The 22039-nt window shown below is 37.4% G+C and overlaps 5 protein-coding genes across 5 annotated transcripts; 2 read left to right on the top strand and 3 right to left on the bottom strand.

Annotated features, from left to right (window-relative positions):
- Positions 1-644: 644 nt before the first annotated feature.
- Positions 645-7561, bottom strand: tap2a (transporter associated with antigen processing, subunit type a). The gene is made up of 11 exons (XM_033975461.2): positions 7010-7561; positions 6516-6630; positions 6278-6408; positions 5595-5800; positions 5029-5226; positions 4360-4488; positions 3615-3803; positions 2901-3074; positions 2322-2481; positions 1886-2022; positions 645-1183 (listed from the first exon to the last, which is right to left on the bottom strand). Exons 1-11 carry the CDS (start codon positions 7518-7520, stop codon positions 980-982), a joined length of 2154 nt encoding a protein of 717 aa, XP_033831352.1. The 5' UTR covers positions 7521-7561; the 3' UTR covers positions 645-979.
- A 293-nt stretch (positions 7562-7854) lies between these two features.
- On the bottom strand, positions 7855-9628 carry psmb9a (proteasome 20S subunit beta 9a). Its single transcript, XM_033975069.2, has 6 exons — positions 9442-9628; positions 9298-9365; positions 9067-9198; positions 8702-8831; positions 8333-8474; positions 7855-8017 (listed from the first exon to the last, which is right to left on the bottom strand). The coding sequence occupies exons 1-6, from the start codon at positions 9490-9492 to the stop codon at positions 7890-7892; spliced, it is 651 nt and encodes a 216-aa protein (XP_033830960.1). The 5' UTR covers positions 9493-9628; the 3' UTR covers positions 7855-7889.
- A 575-nt stretch (positions 9629-10203) lies between these two features.
- Positions 10204-13069, bottom strand: psmb12 (proteasome 20S subunit beta 12). The gene is made up of 6 exons (XM_033975178.2): positions 12942-13069; positions 12426-12496; positions 12153-12284; positions 11505-11634; positions 11009-11153; positions 10204-10355 (listed from the first exon to the last, which is right to left on the bottom strand). The coding sequence occupies exons 1-6, from the start codon at positions 12987-12989 to the stop codon at positions 10228-10230; spliced, it is 654 nt and encodes a 217-aa protein (XP_033831069.1). The 5' UTR covers positions 12990-13069; the 3' UTR covers positions 10204-10227.
- On the top strand, positions 13025-16160 carry psmb13a (proteasome 20S subunit beta 13a). The gene is made up of 8 exons (XM_033975177.2): positions 13025-13155; positions 13320-13407; positions 13792-13889; positions 13968-14108; positions 14531-14646; positions 15305-15363; positions 15445-15596; positions 16045-16160. Exons 1-8 carry the CDS (start codon positions 13094-13096, stop codon positions 16154-16156), a joined length of 828 nt encoding a protein of 275 aa, XP_033831068.1. The 5' UTR covers positions 13025-13093; the 3' UTR covers positions 16157-16160.
- A 993-nt stretch (positions 16161-17153) lies between these two features.
- psmb8a (proteasome 20S subunit beta 8A) lies at positions 17154-20969 on the top strand. Its single transcript, XM_033975584.2, has 6 exons — positions 17154-17405; positions 17592-17733; positions 18752-18863; positions 19184-19313; positions 19773-19977; positions 20738-20969. Exons 1-6 carry the CDS (start codon positions 17256-17258, stop codon positions 20824-20826), a joined length of 828 nt encoding a protein of 275 aa, XP_033831475.1. The 5' UTR covers positions 17154-17255; the 3' UTR covers positions 20827-20969.
- The last annotated feature ends 1070 nt before the right edge of the window (positions 20970-22039 follow it).

Below are 22039 nucleotides of genomic sequence, written 5' to 3' on the forward strand. Positions count from 1 at the left end.
GTTCAGTAGGCTCTCTCTTGGACGCCATTTCATAATTCTAAACCTATTTTCACAAAATGGCTACAGCGTTTGGCGAGGGTTCGTGGAGAGGTTGGCGCTGTAATCACGCCACTGCTCTGCCCTTATCGTACACCTCACCAAGCAGCTTTCTCTGCCAAGAATATGTCCATAAACATCAATAAAAGGGACTCTCCAGGGGAAATTATAGTTTCTCTTTTCCATTTAGTCAAGTTGAAAGAAATAATTAGCCTATTTCAAATTCAAACTTCATTTAGCTGTGTTAATTCAATGTACAATACAAGTTATTGAAGTGCTAAATTTCGATGGTTTTCAGATACTATAATGTAATGATGTCATACTTTCAGATGGGGGACAACACCGTTTTTCCTATTATATATGTATTTGCATGATAAGAAGCATCTAAAAGGTAAATTCACAAATAATGAACTTGGTCATTTATATTACTAATTAGACCGATGAACTTGCTATATAACAACAGGAATTGCAATTTAACAATATTAATTTTAGCTACCCTCATCTGTATAAAATATTGTTGACCAATAGAACGTTGTGATTTTATCTGAAACCCATCAGTGACAAATATATTTAATATCATGAATACAAATTACTATTAACGATCCATCGGAAGTTTTATAATTTTTATTTAAATGAAAAAATACATACAATAATACATTGCATTTTTACATTATTTACATTTGACATATAATTATTCACACTAATAAATAAGGGCAAAACACATCTATGAAATAAGCAAGGGCAAAATCAGCGATTAATCAGAAGTAAACCCAGTACTTGATCTGATAGACATGGACAAAAGCGAAGCAGCTTCAAATAATATCAAAAACCAGAGCAGAACTATACATAAAATGCTCTACATAAAATTATACCTGCACTCCAGTTTTAGAAACACTAGCTTACTGAACAAAGTAGAGGTTGTTTCAAACGTCCAGCTTTAACATTATGGTGAGTGGCCGTTTGTACTGAGTTTCTCTCTCAGCCTGTAGTAATGCCCTTTCATGTCTATCAGCTCCTGGTGAGTCCCTCTCTCCTGGACTCTCCCATTGCCGATGAGAACGATCTGATCCGCCCCCTCAATGGTTTTCAGTCTGTGAGCGATCACTAGCAGAGTTTGGTTTGGGCATTGAGCCAGGGCCTGCTGAACCTATTCAGACAAAAAGACACTAGGCTGTGACGATGCCAAATATGAAACTGAAGGGCAACTTGAATGTACTATCAGGTTTATGTATTCTGAGCTTAAAACACAATTGTGTTAATTTAATACATTGTCCACAAAACATTATATGCAAGATATATCTGTGTCATGTATTTATTAAATACTGGGCAGACTATGCATTTTAGCTGCTGCATCCTTTTCTTTACCATAATAATAATGCTGTGTAGGTATAGTTGAAAGAATGGTTAATTTATTTTACTTAATACATTACCCAATATAGCCAGCACATTTGAGACTCGTAATAATTGAGTGTATTTTAATGTTACTATTTTGTATATTTGTAGACATACTGCCAGATCAGCATAGGCTTCCAGCCAGGTCCATTTTGATTCAATGGCACCAATAATGTCAATGATTCTCTCAATTTTAAGTCTTTTCATAACATACCATTTTATTGTACATCTCTGATTTTATGATGCCCTTATTGCCAATGCATTTTCATTGTGTATTTTGTTTGAGCACAGTAAATTGACCCTTCCTTACAGATGAATGACATTTTAAAAAATCTTATATCTAGATTTACAATGTGTACTATGGAAGGGACCAGGCTTTGTTCAACTGTTCAGACTAACTTTTACATTTACAGCCAATGTAATTTAACAAAAACAAAAACAGTACAATTATTCTCACCTTCTGTTCACTGTCGTCATCTAGAGAGCTGGTGATTTCATCCAGAATGAGCACCTGAGGCTGTCGGACCAAAGCTCTGGCAATGGCAATGCGCTGCCTCTCACTGTTTGCCAACTGGCCTCCTCCCTCTCCCACCTCTGCAATGTAAACAATATTATTCAATCAAGGTATATTTCAGCAAACCAAACAAAAATGATGATTATAGTGTTTCACATTCAAAAGAGATTATGGTCTGAAATACTAGGAGGTGTCCACACTCCAAAATTGGGACTAAACTGGGACTAAAGTTGGACTAGACCAGGACTAGGACAGGACAAACCAAAGTCTACATCTGGACTAAACTAGGCTCAAACCAGAACCCAACAAGAACAAGTGTGAAAGCACCGTAACACTCTTGCACATTGCTATAATCTATAGGAAACACTGTACTATTTACCTGTGTCATATCCTTTTTCCAGGAGCATGATGAAGTCGTGTGCATTGGCTTTTCGTGCTGCGTCCTCGATCTCTCTGTCTGTGCAGTTTTTCAACCCGTAAGAAATGTTGTCTTTAATTGAACCAGTGAAGAGCTTGGGTTCCTGGCTCACCACCACAATCTGTAAGTGAAACCCCTATTACTCAATGGTGGTTGCATAGTATATCAAACTTCATTTAACTGATTCTTCATAAACTGTTTTGTTTTTATGTTCAGATTTATTCATAACTCTTGCTAAATGCTTTATAAGAGCTTTCAACTTATTTTGCCCAAAGTCACTGACTAGTCAGTTACAGCATCTACTAGGCAATTGGACATTCTTTGAAGTAAAAATCTAATTGGCAATGGTAGAAAGCTTGTATAAGTGTTACTACAAAAATCTGACATCATTTGACCATTAATCTATTTGTTCATATCAGGCTATGTGTATATTACACTGCTTAGAAATGCGTTTTTTCAATTTTATTAAGTAGTTCTGACCTATCGTCTGGTTTACATTTTTTCAAATTATATTTGATGTTAAAATATCTCTGTCTCTACCTTTTTATGGAGGTAATGGTGCTCATAGGACTTGAGTGGCTCATTGTTGAACAAGATTTCTCCACTCTGTGGTTCATAAAATCGCTGCAGAAGACTTGCACATGTGCTTTTTCCTTCACCAGATGGGCCGACGAAAGCAGTCATTTGGCCCGGTTTCAGCTCCAATGTGAAGTCCTATAGGTACCAACCAATGACATTATTAATAAGGCAAAAAAATATTTATATAATGATTATGTATTATCCATTATGTTGTTTGAGGAACGTTTGAACTTGTAGCTCCGCCCACTTTTTGCCACACTCTAATTTTACACCATGACAGAGAAACAACTGGGCAGGGGTAGTTATAGTGATTATAGAGGCTATATTTACCTCACCTGGCTGTTGGTTAATAGTTCTTATTCAATAAGTCAATAATGTGCGTAGTTGATATCAATAACAGTAGTTGGTGTAATAAAGAGTGCCAGTATGACTGTAGTAGCTCTAGTGGCACTAATAGCAGCAGTAGTAGTAGCAGTATTGATTAGCTTTGACAACATAAGTATACATAGAAATTGTATTATTATTACGGTAGAATAGCAGTAATACTATTTATGCATACTGTGCTTTCTGTAGGTCAACAAAATAGAATAAAAATGATACAAATATTTTGTCAAGTATTGCAAAATTACCTATCTACATATTTTCAATCCCTGATTACCCTGACCTACCCCTCACCTGTAGGACACTTTTGCCAGGGCAGGTTGGGTAGGCAAAGTTGACGTGCTTGAATTGGATGTTTCCTTTGAGCTGATCCGGTGCAAGCTTTCCCTCTGTGCTGACCTCAGGTTTTCGGTCCAAATATTCAAATACCTTCCCAGCAGCACCCACAGAGTTCAGCATGTCCCCGAAGATGTAGGTAAGAGTCTAGGCAAACAATACAATATACTACAATAAAATACAACTGAAAACGATTGTTTTCATTTTGTCTATTCCCTCAAAGTTGCGTCATTACAGTAATTATGTAAATTTCTCCATCTTCCCTTGTGTCTAGGTCACTGATGCAGGCTGATGGTGGGGTGGTTGTTAATATGTGCCTTTCATAACACTATCAATCCCACTCCTTCGTATAAGCAAGGTAGGTTAAAGCTACCCGCATGTCAAACCTCAAAAGCAGGAAGTAGGTTATTTAAATCTATCCCATCAGTTCCTAGAACTTTTTTCATATAATGTGTTGAAGAAACATTCACACAATCCTAGCGACTATTAGATGCAGACATATAGCATATAGCAGTCTGATTTTGTCACAAAGTGCTGGTTCTCCAAGAGTAACAATTTAGTTTGCTTTTTTCTTTTAAATATTTATTGGTTTGTTGGATTTATTGGATAGGGAGAGAGACTTTTCAGAGCTGGGAATCACACTGTAGTGCCTAGGATAGTATATGGTATAAATTAAGTACTGCATCAAAGCATTCAAACTTACCCTGATGTTGCGTCCAAGGTCTGATTGGTACATTATGAAAGACACCAGGTTACCAGCGGTCATCTGTCCCCTTTGAATGAACAGTCTCCCATAGTATAACATCAGGACCTGCATGCCCAGCCCAGTCAACTGCAAATGCAATAAAATCATTATTATACATTGATCAATCCAGCACAGGGCTACAAAAGGCTGGGTTCATATGACATCGCAACATTTGAGAATTCCTATAGTTGAAAAATTGAGCTGGAGCACAAGTCACAATTCTATGGTGAAAATTGCTGTTTAACTGTTTGTTGACCTGTTTTTTGGTTAATATCGCTGTAATTAGGATTTACAGGGCATATCCACATGAAACAAAAACTGGCACAAAGTTCAAGTTTCAGTATAAACAACGTGAAATTGTATTCACAGTAGTCTCAGAAAGTGGTGCCATTATTCAACTCTAAAGACGCTGAATAGACTTTAAACAGTGGGATTAATATGGCAATATGTGGACCCAGTCCCAAACAAATAATGATAAGGTTCATCATTTGTGGATTTCTATTTTGGATACTTCTTTCAAAAACAGTGAATCTCCCATAGAGTTACACAGACCCTTGGCCACCATTTGAGATTTTGACATCCTCCAATTATAGAACGTGAGCTGATATCATTGAAGCAAATCTTTACCCTTCGGACAAGCAGGTAGATCGCTCTCACAGTGTCACGTCGAATCTTGAGCTCATGTATGGTCTTCAAGCGTTGATTGTATCGATTAGCCTCATGTTTCTCCGCATTAAAACTCCTCACAACTTGGATATTAGACACAACCTCATTGGCTGTGTCGTTTGCATGTGCCATAGCGTCTTGAACAGCCAAAGATAGTCTCTAAATACAAGAACATTACAACAGAATAAAATTATATTATTGTTTTATGTTGCATGTTAAGTTCCTAATTTGTGACGTTTGTTTTACTGACAAAGGCAATAAAACTTCTGAGTCTATTATTTTATGCACCTATAATTAGTTGATCAAATAGAAATATTGAAACACAGTTAAATTAAACCAGTAAAATACAACATTGTATATTTTATGTATGTACAGATCATTTCACTGTTTTGTATTGATTCTTTATTTTGAACTTGTACTTTGTCATAAAGATATCTAGGTATAAAACAGATAATAAACCAATACCAGTATCTTTCTGTTCTATATATTATTACTATTTCTACTGCAGAAACTTAAATCGTGCTTACCTGATAGTAAGTGTCATAAACATTTTGTATGGCTCCAGCTACAGGAGTCTCCATTAGAACCAGGAACGTGAGTTTCCAAGAGAGGCTCATCATGAGGGAGATCATTCCCACAGTTTTTACAAAAGTCCTCAGCAGCACATTCACATTCAGACACACTGTCATTCCCATCGACTTGGTGTCTCTGGACAGTCTGGAAGTGATCTCTCCTGCACAGTAAATATCACAATTTAATGCATTAAATATTAGGGCTGCATGATTTTCTTTCTGAGTGCTGCAGATCATGATTAGATTTGTGATTCATGTTTAAAAAAGTAGGACTTAGCAGTGCACATTGTAGTTTTAGTTATATTATAATGTGGAATCAGTACTCATACTCAAATACTTATTTTGACTGCCACTGTGGTAGAGTAATATATATTCTATAATCATTTTTTGGATTAAACTGAAAGTAAAGTGTCGTTGTAAAGTCTTGTTTACAACTTTATTTTAAAACTGTCTTTGTTTTTTGTCTTGTTGTCCATTATTGTAGATCTGTTGTTTTCTATATATTAAACCATAAGTCAAAGAATGAATGCTTTTACTCGAGTAATACTAAAGTAGACTTTGTTCTTATATTTGATTTTTTTTATATAATTGGTTTAAGTAAAGTTCTCCACTTCTGTTATAAAAGTTACCAGGCTTACCAGTCTTATTGGTCTCAAAGAACCCAATTTCTTGTTTGGTCAAAGTCTCAAATAGTTTTAGTTTTATTCTGCAAGTGAGAGACCCAATGGCACAGAGCATTAGGCCTCCTCTGCCTCCTGCACACACGGAACTGAAGGAGCAAAGCAAACATAACATTATTTATAATATTATCTCATTTTCAGAATAACCTGGTAGATGAGATGTTTGTGACAGTATATTATAGATAAGTGGACATACCCTCCCAGAGAGAACAGACCCATGAAGATTACTGCCATAGTGAACTCATTTGCTTGATAATGGCCGTTGAGGATATCAATGACTTTTCCAGTGTAAAAGGGAATGAACATCTCACCTGAGAATAAACAAAAACATAGAGTTGGAATTTGAGAAAATGCAATAAGATTCATTGATTGAGCTCAAGTTAAATTAATCTTGCAAGTAATCAATCACATATTTTCATTGCCTTTTTCGGTGACAACTGTAAATTAACAATATTCATATTTACCAACTATAAACATCTTTTGCATATAGTTATTTGGACGAGTTTATTTTTATTTCTGCTGGAATAATATTATTTTGAAGTAGCAATGCTGTGGAATAAATAACAATAATAGCCTATGTCAATATGCATATATACCCAGTTGATAAATATTTGCATACTATTGGCAGATCTTGGGGGGGGGGGGGGGGGGGTCTGTCTGTATCAAATGACAACGCATAAATTAACTTACAGAGCACAGCTAATGACAAGAAGACCAATCCCCCCAGTAGCAGCGGGAGGTCTGGTGTGGACAGCCGCAGGACCCTCATGAACAAAACTCTGGACTTCTGTTTGCTTTTCTTTTCGGATGCCGCCTCGTCTGCGTCTGGGATGGTGATTTCCCAAAACAGTGCAGCGGCCACAGAAGCACCGCTACCCATGAGCCAACACCACCAGTCCGACGAGAACCCGCACTCACTGAAGCCATCGTAAAGTAGTTTGGTCCCGGTCTCGTACACAGCGGGGAGCAGGCTGAGCGTAGCAATAAAACGGATCAATACCGGTGCGAGATCTCCAAGGATAAAAAGAGCGAGGACAGAGAGAATAACAAAACGAGCAGCTGCGAAGCCCCAGAGTCGTGCGTAAACTCCAAGCCCGTGCGTAAAAGATGCACCCGATACATAAAACAAAGCGAAATCGCCCAAAGTCAGTAATATGAAGGCCAATATTTTCCGCGGTATAGAGGATTTAATGCCTTCCATCGCGCCGACAGTCCTCAAATGACCCACAGTGTTGAGACCTGCGTTTTGGTGCACTCTGCAGGTTACTTTTGGTTTCGTTTTCAGCAAGTTGAAGGGTATTCCCATAAACTCCAGTCTGGCAATAGCCAAAGCCATTTATATATATATATATATATATATATATATATATATATATATATATATATATATATATATAAGCAAATGTAACCACGAGTATTAAATGGATGGCAGTTGTAGTTTGCTTATTTATAAACATTATTAACACTATTATTAAGTACATATAAGACAACTTGAAAGCAATTGTATTGAACAAGCATTTTTTTTATTAATTGACTTTAGTATTTTTACATATTCCAGGCTGCATTTGTCTCACTGATCATAAAATGTGGGTAAATCGTTTCCCAGAATGACTTTCTCTTCTGTGCAATGTTCATCAATTGTGACAAGATAAGCCACACCTCCACTTGAGCCATCTCTGTTCATCGCCAAAGACAGGGCTGTAAAAAAGTATGAGAGTATATCATCATATAATCCAGATGTCTAGCTCAACATCAGATAGGTGCCCAAACACCGTCTGTCTTTATGAAGATGGATACGTGTAATACCATAGTGTGGAACATTGGAGGCAAAGCAAGCAGGTGGCATGCCCATGACCTGGAATGTTGCCTTTATTTCACCTTTTTTAAAAGCCAATAAAGTAAATCCAAAATCACAGTCTATCAATATAAGGAAACACATGTGACACATTTTTGTGCCCATACCTGAGCTATGCAAATGTTACACCTGTTATCAAATACCAAAATGATACTCACTGTTGACAACAAACTTTTGACACTCCTCTTTGCTCATGCCTTTTCGATATTCTGCGTCCACAAATCCATACACATAAGAACTCCCAGAGCCTCCAACAGCAAAGGGCTGACGGGTCAAGAGTCCATTTAATGTTGCATAAACCTGGGGCACATAAATAAGAAAAAGTACTAGATTAGACATCTTTGGAACATACACTTTTGGATATACAGCAGATAGAGCACAGAGCAAGGAGAAACATTCAGAATTAGGATTTGAACAGACACATGTAGAGAAAGGTTACCATTATTATTGTTGTGTGCAATACATAACTTATGAAAGGTCTAAAGATAATATAGAATATATTAGAAAAATTACAGAAAAGTACTGACTTGTCCTCCTTTTCTCCTGTCCCATCCAGCCACTATCAGATGTGCTGACAGCTCCTCTTTATATTTGTATGAGATGTTTCTGACCAAAGTGGCAGCGGAGCGAACTTGGGGGTCTTCTCCGATTTCCATACTATAATAAAAAACATAATTTTCATACAGAAGTTGTCAAAATTATTCAACCTCTATTGTCTCTCTGTTTAGAAACTCATCAGAAACACATCAGGGATTGACTAAACAACAGATGTGTGTATGATTATCAGCATATTTCAACCAAAGTCTAAGATATTCACAATTTTATGTTTGACCAGGTAGCAGTGGTTGGGCATTTATCATGTTTTGAATACATCTGGATATGCCTTATTTACCTGTGGACATCCAGCTGATAGTTGACCACCTCTGCAATGGTTTGAGCGTCTGCAGCAGAACCGGAAAGCGCGCAATAGATTTTGTCATGGAGTTGAGAAAGTTTGTTCATTACTCTGTTTACCACTGAAGCCCTGTATCACAAAATGAATGACAAGGTTATAATGGCAATGAGCATGTAGGCTATGCCAGGTAGGACATAGATTAGTCTCCGTAATTGCAACTTTACGCACCCTGCAGAGACTCGTGAATCAGATCCGAGCACGACCCCTCCGTCAAACTCTATGGCAAGGATAGTTGTCTGGAGAATATATCGCCATTAGTTTCTAGCTGTGGATTCATCGTTCACGTAGATTGTAATACAGACTACTACTTACTCCAGTTTTCACCTCCTCGGACAACCACTCGGGCTCATTCTCTCCCAGCATGTTTACGCACGAAGGACGCACGGTCGATGTTGCAGTAAAACGTATATGGGCTCTCGGTGTGATTACAGTCGTTTTGATCTTATATTTATTCGTCTTTTTAGCCAAACAGCGACTCCATATTTACCGGACAAGATCGAAATTGAAAGTGAATAAGTCCCGCCTCTACAATAGTCTATGGCGTATCAAGAGTACAGTCAGTCATCATGTAATTTAAACTACTACTTAAACTAAAAACATATTATAGGTGTTCTTTGGTATGATTCAAGACTCTTTTGAAATTATCAAAGGTATCTGTTCTCGTGATGCATAATACAGCAGAATATTATTTTGGTTGAAATCAAGTTAGATTGCCTGCAAACTCATTTTAATTATTTGGCTTCACATGGCTGCTCTATTGGACCATGCAGCTATTCGTCTTATAGGGCCCACATGAATAAAAATATTTCACTAAAATAAAAATATTTCAACAGTGAATACATTTTCTACATTGTATTATGGTGATAGAGGGTATTGAACGGACAGTCAAAGGAATGACAAAAATGCATCTCATTGCCCGAAATAAACTTGAATTGAATTAATGACATAATGACATAACATTAATTTAAAAGCATTGATTTTGCAAAACAACTTATTGCATTTTATTCAAATTATATTACATCAACAATGTAAGATGAATGACAAAAATACATTTGACAGATTTCCATAGTGACATTTATTTATTTTTTTTGTAGGGGGTTATTCGTCGTGAAACTTGGGTAGCTTGTCCCCGGGCACCACCGTATGCTCCGCTCCAGACTCTGTGATCACAACCAGGTGAGCCACACCTCCACTCACGTTATCTCTGCCCATTGCCAACGCAAGAGCTGTGAGCACAAAGAAAGAGAGAGGGAGACAGGGAGGGAAGGGAAGGCAAGGATGGTGCAGGAAATGTTAAAAAAAATATGTCATGTAGAATAAAATGGAAGAAAAGTAAAATCATTGAGTGTTTTCAAAGATACCGAGTACACAGTGGAAGAAAATCTGTCTGAAAGGATGGACATAACTGGAGGAGTATAGCCAAAACTAATATTACTCAAGTAGCAATAGATAGAGCAACACATTCATCAGTAGGATTTAAAATATTTGATACATATACTTTGCAACAAGATCAAGTGTTTGGACATAATATCTGATCTATAATTTAGTATTGATGACATCATGCCTACAACATATAGGCCTATGCTAGGAAAATGTGCATTATTCAGACATTTCAATCAATAGACAATATCCAGAAAAATGGAAACTTCAAGTGTACTTCATTGTTTTTGTCTTTAAACTTTAAGCATGTAAATTTATGGGTAAAGTGTTAGATGTTACTGTTATTTTAAGCTCATATTTCTCATTTGGTAGAAAAATAAAGTGTGATAAGTGTGTGTATTGAAGCGTAAAATATATGTATAACTTACAAGTGCCAACCTTCAATTGTTATTAAATTATTATTAAACAACTGTACCATACTATAGCAACACAATAATACCATTAGTGGCAAATTGTAGGCATTCTTCTCTGCTCATGTTTGGTCTGTATTTGGCATCCACGTATCCATAGATGTAGGTGCTGCCAGAGCCTCCAATGGTTACTTCCTGCTTGATCAACATCCCTCCAAGAGACACAACATAAATCTGTAAGAAGAGCAAATTTAAAGCATTTAATTTGTTTTTTAATTAATTTTCATTTGTACTTTACTAATACAAACTATGGATTGTTAGTTGAGAGAGATTTCAAATTTCTCTTGTTGTTGTGACCAGTAAGCTAATCTGTAGGAAGGCCCAAAAATGTTGCAATGTTCTTCTGTTCCATCGTACCATTGTAGTTTAAAAATAGGCACACGGAGACTGGAGCATCTTATTTGGACAATATGGGGATGTATGGGAATATTTCAGATACCAATACAAATATTAAAGTACCACATGTATTATGCTAATTTCCATAATAATAACCAGGAAAGTCTCTTAATACGCTGAGACCCCCACCTGAGGTCCTTTCTTCCTGTCCCATCCTGCAGTGATAAAACCAGCCTGTAGCTCATCTTTGTTTTTATAACACAGTTCTTTCAGCACAGACGCTGCTGCTATGACCTGCGGTGAGCTCTCCATCTGTACACTGTGGACAGACAAAAAAATTATTATTGATCCTTGTCATATTCGTAAAGCAGACCTATTATGCAAAAACAACATTTTGCATAATAGTTATTCCCCCTCACCATTTACCCGCTCAAAGGTGTTTTATAGTGATTCGTGCATGTTTGAGCAATCTTTAATCACTAGTTTTCAAGACGCCATATTGCTGATGAATCCTTGTTTTCACTGCCACCAGCAAACGCACACTGCTCTGCACTTACTTTATTCTCCAGTTTTATTTCTTAATCGGTGATACATCATGTACTTGTAAAATCAATAACCGATAGGCTGTGTCTGAGAACATATTGAGCTTGGAATGATCAACATAGTGATTTTCTTGGCACTCAAACTCATTTTACAGTTTGGTGGATTGCTCATTAACTTCTCAGTTACACTCAATAGTGGTAAGGTGCTTCATCGCCATAGGCCACATCTGCCCTGGGTCAAAGTGACAGAAATGCGGATGCTATGCTGCTCTGGCAAGCAATAACAAAGAGGTACCTGTGAAATGATAAGTGAAATTTTGCTGTCTTTAGAACAGCCTGGGCATCAGCCAGAGAACCAGCCATACAACAGAAGATCCGGTCGTGAACTTGAATTACTTTGTTGATTGTCTTTGAGGAAACGTACTCTCTGAAAGAAATAGCAGAGTAAAACACAATATTAGAGCAAAATTCTTATATCACACTGACATTTCTAACTTAATAAAACATACTATTACTATGGATAGGAATCAAAATATATCATAAATTGCAAACTTTAATCAATGCTCACCCTCCAATTGAAGCCCTGGAGTCTGAGCCAATCACGACTCCTCCATCAAAAGTGGCAGCCAGGATTGTAGTCTGTTAAAACAAAAGAGTAGATTTTGTGATTTTTGTGGCTATACAACTACATTTTTAAACGTTTTTAAACACAGACATTTTGATTTTATTTACGCCTGAAATGCACTATTATGACACGTAAACTATGAATTGTGGGATATGTAGTTTTGTGTGCTTGCTGAACCAGAAAGCAACGTATTCTGCACAAAAAAAAAAAAAAAAAAACAAGAAAGAGTTCACATAGAATGTATTGACCTAAAAACAATTCAGCAGTGAGGGAGGTGACAGATATAACTGCGTGTGCGATTATAGTATCCTATGTTTGGCACGAGCATCACCTGTTCATTGAACCTACAGACCACTTGCGACCAAATAGGTTCTAGTTTCAAGCTTTCTCACTTCATGCGTAAAGCCACGAACGCTGCATCGGTACAAAATGGTGATTTAAGGCGTTGTATTTACTCACCCCTGTGCTGACTCCTTTAAATTGGGCGTCCAGACAGCGTTTCTCCATGTTGGCTTCAAATCGAAAGAGAAAAATCAGGCGAAACTTTAAACAGCGACCTCGAGTGCACCGTCGAGACGCACAGGGAAGCGACGCGCAGACCTGTGTCCACTATGGCGCTATCAAATGTCCTGGAGATCCCTGCATCCGGCTTCAACTTTGAAAACGCGGCGAGGTATAAACTTATTTTGAGTTTTCAGTAGTGAGTTGTATCAGAATTTTCAAAGTCAAGTTTAGTTTTCTGAGCAGAATGAAAAGTGAAAGTAACTTACTGTGTGATGTGTTTGTATTTAGGGGCACGGACACGCTCTAAGTCAATTTTTTATCCCCTTTCCCTAGAAATGCTGCTTTGGAGGAGCTTTTTGAGGGAGGAAAGACACCCAAACCTATGAAAACAGGTACCACTATAGCTGGCGTTGTATTTAAGGTGGGTATTACCTTATACATCCTTATTATACATATGCACAGGCCTATGTATACATATATGGCTATGTTTAACATGTATATGCCTCTAAATAATACATATATTGTCCCAAACCATAATGCACATTCAAGTCATAAGCTCATTGTTTTGCCCATACTATCAAAACCATTTAACCTAACCTGTTCTATGCAGATTAAGTAGATTATACATTGTACATAATTGTAATGGGCCTTTTCCATTGAGGGAGTAACCGACACATATCACTCTTTAAGAAAACAAAGCCAATCTTACCATGATGACATTAATAATTGTAAAAGACTCATTCGAAATTATGTTTGTATCAATATTAAATAAATCTCCAATCATTTTGTCTTTGTTCTTATGCAGGATGGAGTGGTTCTGGGCGCCGACACACGAGCTACCTCCAGTGAAGTGGTTGCTGACAAGATGTGTGCTAAGATCCACTATATTTCTCCAAACATTTAGTGAGACACTTTGATTAAATCTCAATGAAATTAAATAATTTCTATATCATCTTAATCATTTGGGTTTTTTCATTTTAGCTGTTGTGGAGCAGGAACAGCTGCAGACACAGAGAAAACTACAGACTTTCTTTCTTCAAACCTTGCGATCTTTACTTTGAACAGCGGCAGAAACCCTCGACTGGTCATGGCTGCAAACATACTACAAGACATGCTATACAGGTGGGTGGTTGCTACTCAGATTCTACATCACCCTAAAAGATTTAAGATATTCTATAAATGTATTGCTGTCAGTTCAGAGGTGATCACTGCCAGGGACCATAAGTAACATTTTACCAAGTTCTGATCCAAAAAGAAGGCACCATTGCCAAATTTAAAGAAGCAGGTACAGTGGCATGGATAATATTTAGTGCATTATATACCATTTTTTGTTCTTCAAGCTGTGATTTGGTAATATTTTTGTATGTTTTGTGTACAGGAATCTTTTCAGCCAAAATGTGTGCCATAACTCAAAAATGGTTGTAGTCTAATGTGCACATCACTAATCCTATCAATCTTTGTCATGAACAGACAGAACAGTAACCCATTTAACTTAGCTTGCTGTATTTTTCTATTGCACTGATATCCATTGTTGTTCCCTTCAGGTATCATGGGAACATTGGGGCCAATCTGATACTGGGAGGAGTGGACTGCACTGGGAACCACCTGTACAAAGTGGGGCCCTGGGGAAGCGTAGACACTATGCCCTATATGGCAATGGGTAGGTAAAAATGTCTTGCCTGGCCAGCCAAGAATACACTTTTTTCTTATACTAAAAGACTAATGAGAGAAACATGCCAATACAAACATGGTGGTTTACGAAAATAAATGAAAAAGTAACACTGGGAGGGAGTGCTAAGACACGCGGAAGTGCTGACCAGTCTGTAAATCCTATACAGAGGATTATTATTATGCAAAATGTACTTTTCAGAGCTTTTAGCCATTTTGTAGTTGTTTCCGCTTCTCATCTGTATTTGTTTTGTTCTTCAATTTTATTTTCTTAATCTGTGATACACACAGTGTTGCATAGTCATTTTGGCACAAATAAAAAAAATCTGTCGCTAGTGTGAGCTGCAGTTATCATAGGAGATGCCAACAGCTTCATGGCTCTATGATGTGATGACGTTTCAGCTCCCATTGGGCACCGCAGTTTTTTAATGGAGAAGTCAGTGGGCTTATTTCTTTTATTAAGACATATTAGATTAATATGCGATTTGCAATGTACTAATTATAACATAATCATCCACAAATGTCGTAGATTATAACCACAGAGCAGACACAAGCGCAATATGTGGTCTTTAAAACTTTACAAATACAGCATAGATTTTTTTTGTCATTCACATTAACACATGCATTTTTTCTTTACCTTTTTTTCACAGGTTCTGGAGATCTTGCAGCTATGGGAATTCTGGAAGACAGATTCATGCCAAATATGGAGGTGGGTGATTACACTTTTTAAATATTATATAACTATTGAAAATGTACAAAACTTAGGTAAGAGATTTTGCCTCTTCTTCAGATGGAGGAGGCTAAGGAGCTGGTGCGAGCTGCAATTCAGTCGGGCATCATGAACGATCTTGGTTCAGGACACAACATTGACCTCTGTGTTATCACCCGTGAAGGAGTTGATTACATCCGGCCTTTCCAGGAGTCACAGTACAAAGACAACAGGTGCAAAACAAATATAAATATATACTTAAATATTTATCATGTTCAAGGTTTGAAAAAATTCATACTTACTAAAGCTAGTGTACAAACCCTGATAAATGGATAAAGTTGGTAAGGGTATCTGGTGTTAATGCTCTAATCCACGCACTCCATGATAGCGTATTCAAACATAATTCAGAAGGGTAAAGAACAGAAACATTTATTCTTTTTTAAGTTGATTGAACCAGTGTCATGAACAGAGTAAAATGTATGGCATGGATTGGTCTGCTAAGCCCTTGGCATGTGAATTTTAGGGTCAAAGTTGAACATTTTAGTTTTTATTTTGCGATGAAACTCTATAAAACTACAGCAGATAAGACTTATATTTTTTAAAATGCCATCTAAATTTACCCTGTCACAGTGATAATGGTATCTACATTACTTAACAAATATATCTTAATTTATGCTACAGGAAAACAAAGTACAAGTACCACCCTGGGACCACTCCCGTGCTGACGCAGAAAGTAGTACCATTAAAGCTGGAGGTCGTTCAGGAGAGAGTGCAGCGGATGGACACACCATGAACCAAAACAACTCCACATAAAATCTACTGTAGTTGCTGTAATTCAATTTCAGTCATTAAATTTCTCACATTTGTTTTGTCTGTATGCTCAAAATGTCAAAACAGGACAATAAAGCAAATTTTAAATTATTTGCCATTATTGTTTCAAGTATTATTCTATGTCAAATTAAGTTATATCTATGTTCTATGTGTATTACTCAACTAGGACGGGGTTTAGGGTCATTCGTTACACCCATAGAAGGTATCTATAATTATTTGTATATCTAATTCTACTTTACACAGTCTATGGATGTGTCATGTATATTATAACAAAATGAGTGCAGGGAACCTTCTCATAACTGCTTTATAATTCTGGTACATAGAAATTGCGCACCTGTAAGGGCATCTAAAGCAAAACTCAATTCTGGGATATAAGATTAATTAAAGTGCAAAATATATTTTATGGCTCCCATGTAGTCCACAATACAAGTAATAAAACAAGTCAAAGATTAATATTTAAGTTATAGTTGACCACATACCTACTTCCCCTGAGTTGGGTTTTAACAGGGTTTGTCTGCTGCACTGTATATAAGATAAATCAACAGGTGTTCTTATGGTCAGTATATTCTGCTGCGCATCTAAAAGAGATTGGACAATTTTTCCTATCAATAATAGTGACTGTATGGTCTTTTGTTTTGGGGTTTCCGTGACTATTCTTAGCTTTTTGCAACTTTAAAAGACAATGAGAGGAAACATGCACATTCTAATTGGACACTTTCTTTCGTACATGTAATTGGTACTTCCGGGTAGATACTGATGATGCAAACGATTCGGATTTTTTTTATTGGCCCACACAGATTATCGGGCTATGTCGTATTTCATAGTCACCTGAAATATTTTAAACAACGTAACAATAAATAGTAGGTAGTATATTAATTTTATTTCTCCGTGCAACAACAAAAAAAACAAAAACATTTATCTTACGTTATCATAAAATTACAAAATCAAATGTACTTTTTATCTTTCACTTTCGCATTCATCCTTCATTGTTGCGATCAAGGAAATTCTGACGGACGCAGTAATAGTCAATAGCCTTCTTTCAACCTATATATTTCTAAAACATGGCTCTTTTTGAAGTAAGTGGTTTGAAGCCTTCTTTTGAACTTCGCAGTCATATCCTTCCAGGCGGGCAGACGCATCTCGTTGACCGAACCAACCACTTCAATTTCGGTTTGAAAACTCTGGAATTTGCCGTCCCTCGCGGTGCTGACGTGAGTAGTACCCATTCAGCAGTTATTTAATACATCTAAACATACACAGGAAAGCTAAAACCTGCATTACACGCTATTAAATTAACTTTTACCTGTAATTGGTCTGCATTATTGCTGATGCGTTATGCGTAATTACGCTTCTGTACTCTGTTCGCTCATTTAAAACGCTCTCCTCTAATTTCACAGCCATCACGGTTTCTCAAGTCCTGCAACAATGAGGAGGGTGTGTGCATTGACATGAACCACGGCACGACCACCCTGGCCTTCAAGTTCAGACATGGGGTCATAGTGGCAGTGGACTCCAGAGCCTCTGCTGGACAGTACTTGGGTGAATAAATTTATCTTATTTAATACACAAATACATCAGGAGTTATTATTGTTCATGATATTACTGCAAAATCATCATCTATTCTAAACATTACCTCAATCTAGAGTACTAAGTTGAGAGAGTCAATTTAGTTATCAATTTCTATAAAGTGATAAAATTCCCCTCCCGCAGATGGGGACCGAAGCCATTAATGCTTCTGTGTTTATCCATCCAACCATTTTCTACTGGTTATCTGAGGCCAAGTCGCAGGGGCAGCGGTCTAAACAGGCTTTCCCCATCTCAGATACTTCCTCCAGCTCTTCCTCCTGTGGGACCCCAAGGTGTTCCCAGGACAGCCGAGAGACATAGTCCCTCCAGCATGTCCTTGCTCTTCCCGGGGCCTCCTCCCAGTGGGACATAACTGCAACACCTACCAAGACAGGCAACCAGACCAGATGCCCAAGCCCCCTCACTTGGCTCCTCTACACATGTAGGACCAGCGGCTCTACTTGAAGCTCCTCCCGTGTGACCAAGCTCCTCACCCTATCTCTACGGGAGTGCCCAGTCACCCTGCGGATGGATCTCGACTGCTTTTATCTGCGATCTTGACTTTTCAATCATTACCAAAGCTCATGACCATAGGTGAGGGTAGGAACGTAAATTGACCAGTAAATCGAGAGCTTTGCCTTTGGACTCAGCTCCTTCTTCACCACAACAGTCCAATACAGCGGCCACATCACTGCACAAGCTGCACCAATCCTCCACCTGTCAATCTCACTCTCCATCTTTTCCTCACTCGTGAACAAGACCCCGAGATACTTGAACTTCACTTGAGGCAAGGACTCTCCACCTGGAGAGGGCTGCTGTGTTTAGCATAAGAAACACTTTAAAGGGTTAAAGCCAAACCATAAATTTATCTGATAAAATTTTATCAAACTGTATTAACACCTATTTTTTCAGCCATCACCTCCAACACCTACATTCAGACTGTAGCAATTTTATCTGACAACCAGTAATTAACTTTTTTCCTGTTCTTCAGCCTCCAATGATGTGAACAAGGTCATCGAGATCAACCCTTACCTTCTGGGGACAATGTCCGGCAGTGCGGCAGATTGTCAATACTGGGAGAGACTCCTGGCCAAAGAGTGCAGGTGTGTATAAAGATTAATATATGAGTATTGATTTAAGCGTTATTTCAATTGGCTTTAGGTTCAGTTTGTGAAATGTCAAACAGAACATAAGATGGCGAGTAACATGTAGTAGAGGCACAAGAATTTTAGTCTGATATTTTCCCACTGAGGTTTTGGTTGTACAGGCTATTGCTACAGAAAATAAAGGTACCCATCACCAATGATAATGAACTGCTAAAGTGCTTGAAGAGTCTTATTAAAGACACAATATAAAACTGAACTATTATTATTAGTTATTAATAAACTAATACTATGTATTTTTCTTGGCTGTAACATCCCAGACTGTACCGGCTCAGGAACAACCACAGGATTTCAGTTTCGGCTGCTTCCAAACTGCTGTGCAACATGATGCTGGGGTACAGAGGCATGGGACTGTCTGTGGGGAGCATGATCTGCGGATGGGACAAAGAGGTACTCTACAGAGATACTCCTTTTAGGTTTAGTGCTAAACTAATATTGTGTCTGCTTCACTTTGGCGTCATAAAACTATGCCAGAATTAAATAGTTATCTAACCCCATATTGCATGTGATGCAAATTTGATGAATTATTATCAAAAGCAAATACTTCTGGTAATTAATTCTGAAATATTTTAGGGTATTTCTTATGCCAATACACTATACAGAAATAATTCAGAAAACATTTAATTGTGCCAAAGAGGGGTTATGTGTCTTGGCCAAGGACACAACAACAGTATTCACTCAACTAACTTAGCTAACGTCGCCTCAGCCATGAAAAAAAAACACTTTTTGTTGGATAATTGAATGCACTTTTCAACACAAAATAACAATCCAGATACAGCTTTGCCCTAATCGATTTTTTAACAACCCTCTTTGTACATATGAACTCAAGTGTCTCTGTGTCCTGTGCAGGGTCCTGGTCTGTACTATGTGGACGATAATGGGACGCGCCTCTCAGGACAGATGTTTTCAACAGGATGTGGGAACAGCTATGCCTATGGGGTGATAGACAGTGGATACAGGGAGGACATGACTGTGGAGGAGGCCTATGAACTGGGCCGAAGAGGCATCGCACACGCCACGCACAGGGATGCCTACTCTGGAGGAGTCGTCAACAGTAAGTCACCAAAATACACACGCATTATGTAGACCAGTGGCTTGGAAACATTTCACACCTAGTACCACCAAAAGAGAGATTTTGCTCTCTGAGTATCTAAACCAGATCTATAACTCGACTATTGCAGGTCTAAATTTGGGTTATGTAAGCTCTAGAAATGAAAGCGTGTTTGTGTAACACCAGATGAAGTTCAGCTACTTCACAACCACCATTTTAGATAATACATTAAAATGGAAGGAATAACATACAATTTGTGTTAAGAATGTGAAAACAGAAATCAAATAAGAGTTGTTACTTTAAAATACAGCTCAGTCCACGAGTAGAAGTAAAATGTATTTGATGAAAATACTACTCATGAACTGGGAAACAATTTGGATTCATAGTTATATTGTTTTAATATTATAATCAGTGAGACAAGCAAAATAGGAAAATAATTGAGGTAGAGAATACATACAAATTTTAAACATTTGTTTAAGTGTTACTAGGTTAGGAATACATAAAATTATTGTTATTGTTGCTAATAGTAAAAGGAAAAATTCATTTCTGTTAACTGGACCAAACGTTTTGGCGGCTTGGATGAGCAGAGAAACGTCTTTTTTTTTCTTTTACTGGATCATACCTGGAACACTGAGGGAGTGCACACATATCTTATTGTTGTTAAATAATATTATGCAACTAAAAGTAAATTGTTTTGTGCATGCTAAAAGTACTTAAAAGACTATTTCAAACATACAACTTGAGAATGTTTGTTTCTCTCCAGTGTACCACATGCGGGAGGACGGCTGGATTAAAGTGTGTAAAGAGGATGTGTCCGAGTTGATTCACCGCTACAAGAAAGGCATGTTCTGAGCTGCAGCTACCACTGTCTGTTATTGCTCCCAAAGCAGGTTAATTGTACAACTAATGCAACAAGAGGTTTTACATAAAATTCTGCCTAAAAGTTGAATTTCTCAACCAACAATAAAGATCACATCTGCCAAAGGTTTGCCTCCATGGTTATTATTAAACATGATAAACAGGTTAAACAACGATCCTTCTGTCAAAACTATGGGTAACTTAATGACAAAATCACATGACTGAGAGTGCGCTAGCAAGGTGTGTACATAATTACCACTGGCTCTGATTAAAAATATTGTTTGTAAAGTAATTAAGATTCTCCCTTTTGTGTGTGTGTGTGTGTGTGTTTATTTAATGCAAGACATACAAACATGCAAACAAAGTGACCATACATACAATTGTGACAAGTGGACATACAAGACATACAGTGGCTTGCAAAAGTATTCATCCCCCTGGAAGTGTTTCAAATTTTGTCAAGTCACAACCACAAATATAAATATTTTTTAATTAGCATTTTATGTGAATAGGTAACACAAAATGGTACATAAGTGTGAAGTAGAAAGGAAATTATACATCATTTCCAGATAAAAAAAAAAAAACAAAACTGAAAAGTGCAGAAAGGAGTGAGAAAGGAAGGTATAGAGAAAATAGTTGGGAAGAAAAAAGAGAAAATAATAATAATAATAATAAAAAGTATTCAGTCACCTAAGTCAATACTTTGTGGAACCACGTTTTGCTGCAGTTACAGTTACAAGTCTTTTGGGGTATGTCTCCACCAGCTTTGCACATCTACAGACTGAAAGACATACCATGGTTTGTAGACGTAAGAGCTATTTAGTATTGTATGTGACAAGTCTGTGTTGTGTGTCTGTGTGTGCACGCGCGCGTGTGTGTGTGTGTGTGTGTGACATTTCCGTGGCTTTGGAGGGGGGCAAGGTGGAGATGGCAGAGAGAGAGAGTGCAAGTAGTAATCATTTGTGTGAGAATGGAAGGTATAGAGAAAATAGATGGGAAGAAAAAGGAAAAAAGAGATAATAATTATTATTATTATAATTATATATATATATATATTATTTTAAAAATAAATTTAGTTTGAAATGAACTGTGTTTTTTTCTTTCTACAATTTTTTCTCTCTATTTTTTTATTTGAAAATATTAATCTGGATGTCCAACCTTGTGTAACCCTCTCCCACATTTAGCCAGGCTTGCGATTAACACAAAATAT

Source organism: Periophthalmus magnuspinnatus, chromosome 11, assembly GCF_009829125.3.
Source record: "Periophthalmus magnuspinnatus isolate fPerMag1 chromosome 11, fPerMag1.2.pri, whole genome shotgun sequence".
Classification (NCBI taxonomy): domain Eukaryota; kingdom Metazoa; phylum Chordata; class Actinopteri; order Gobiiformes; family Gobiidae; genus Periophthalmus; species Periophthalmus magnuspinnatus.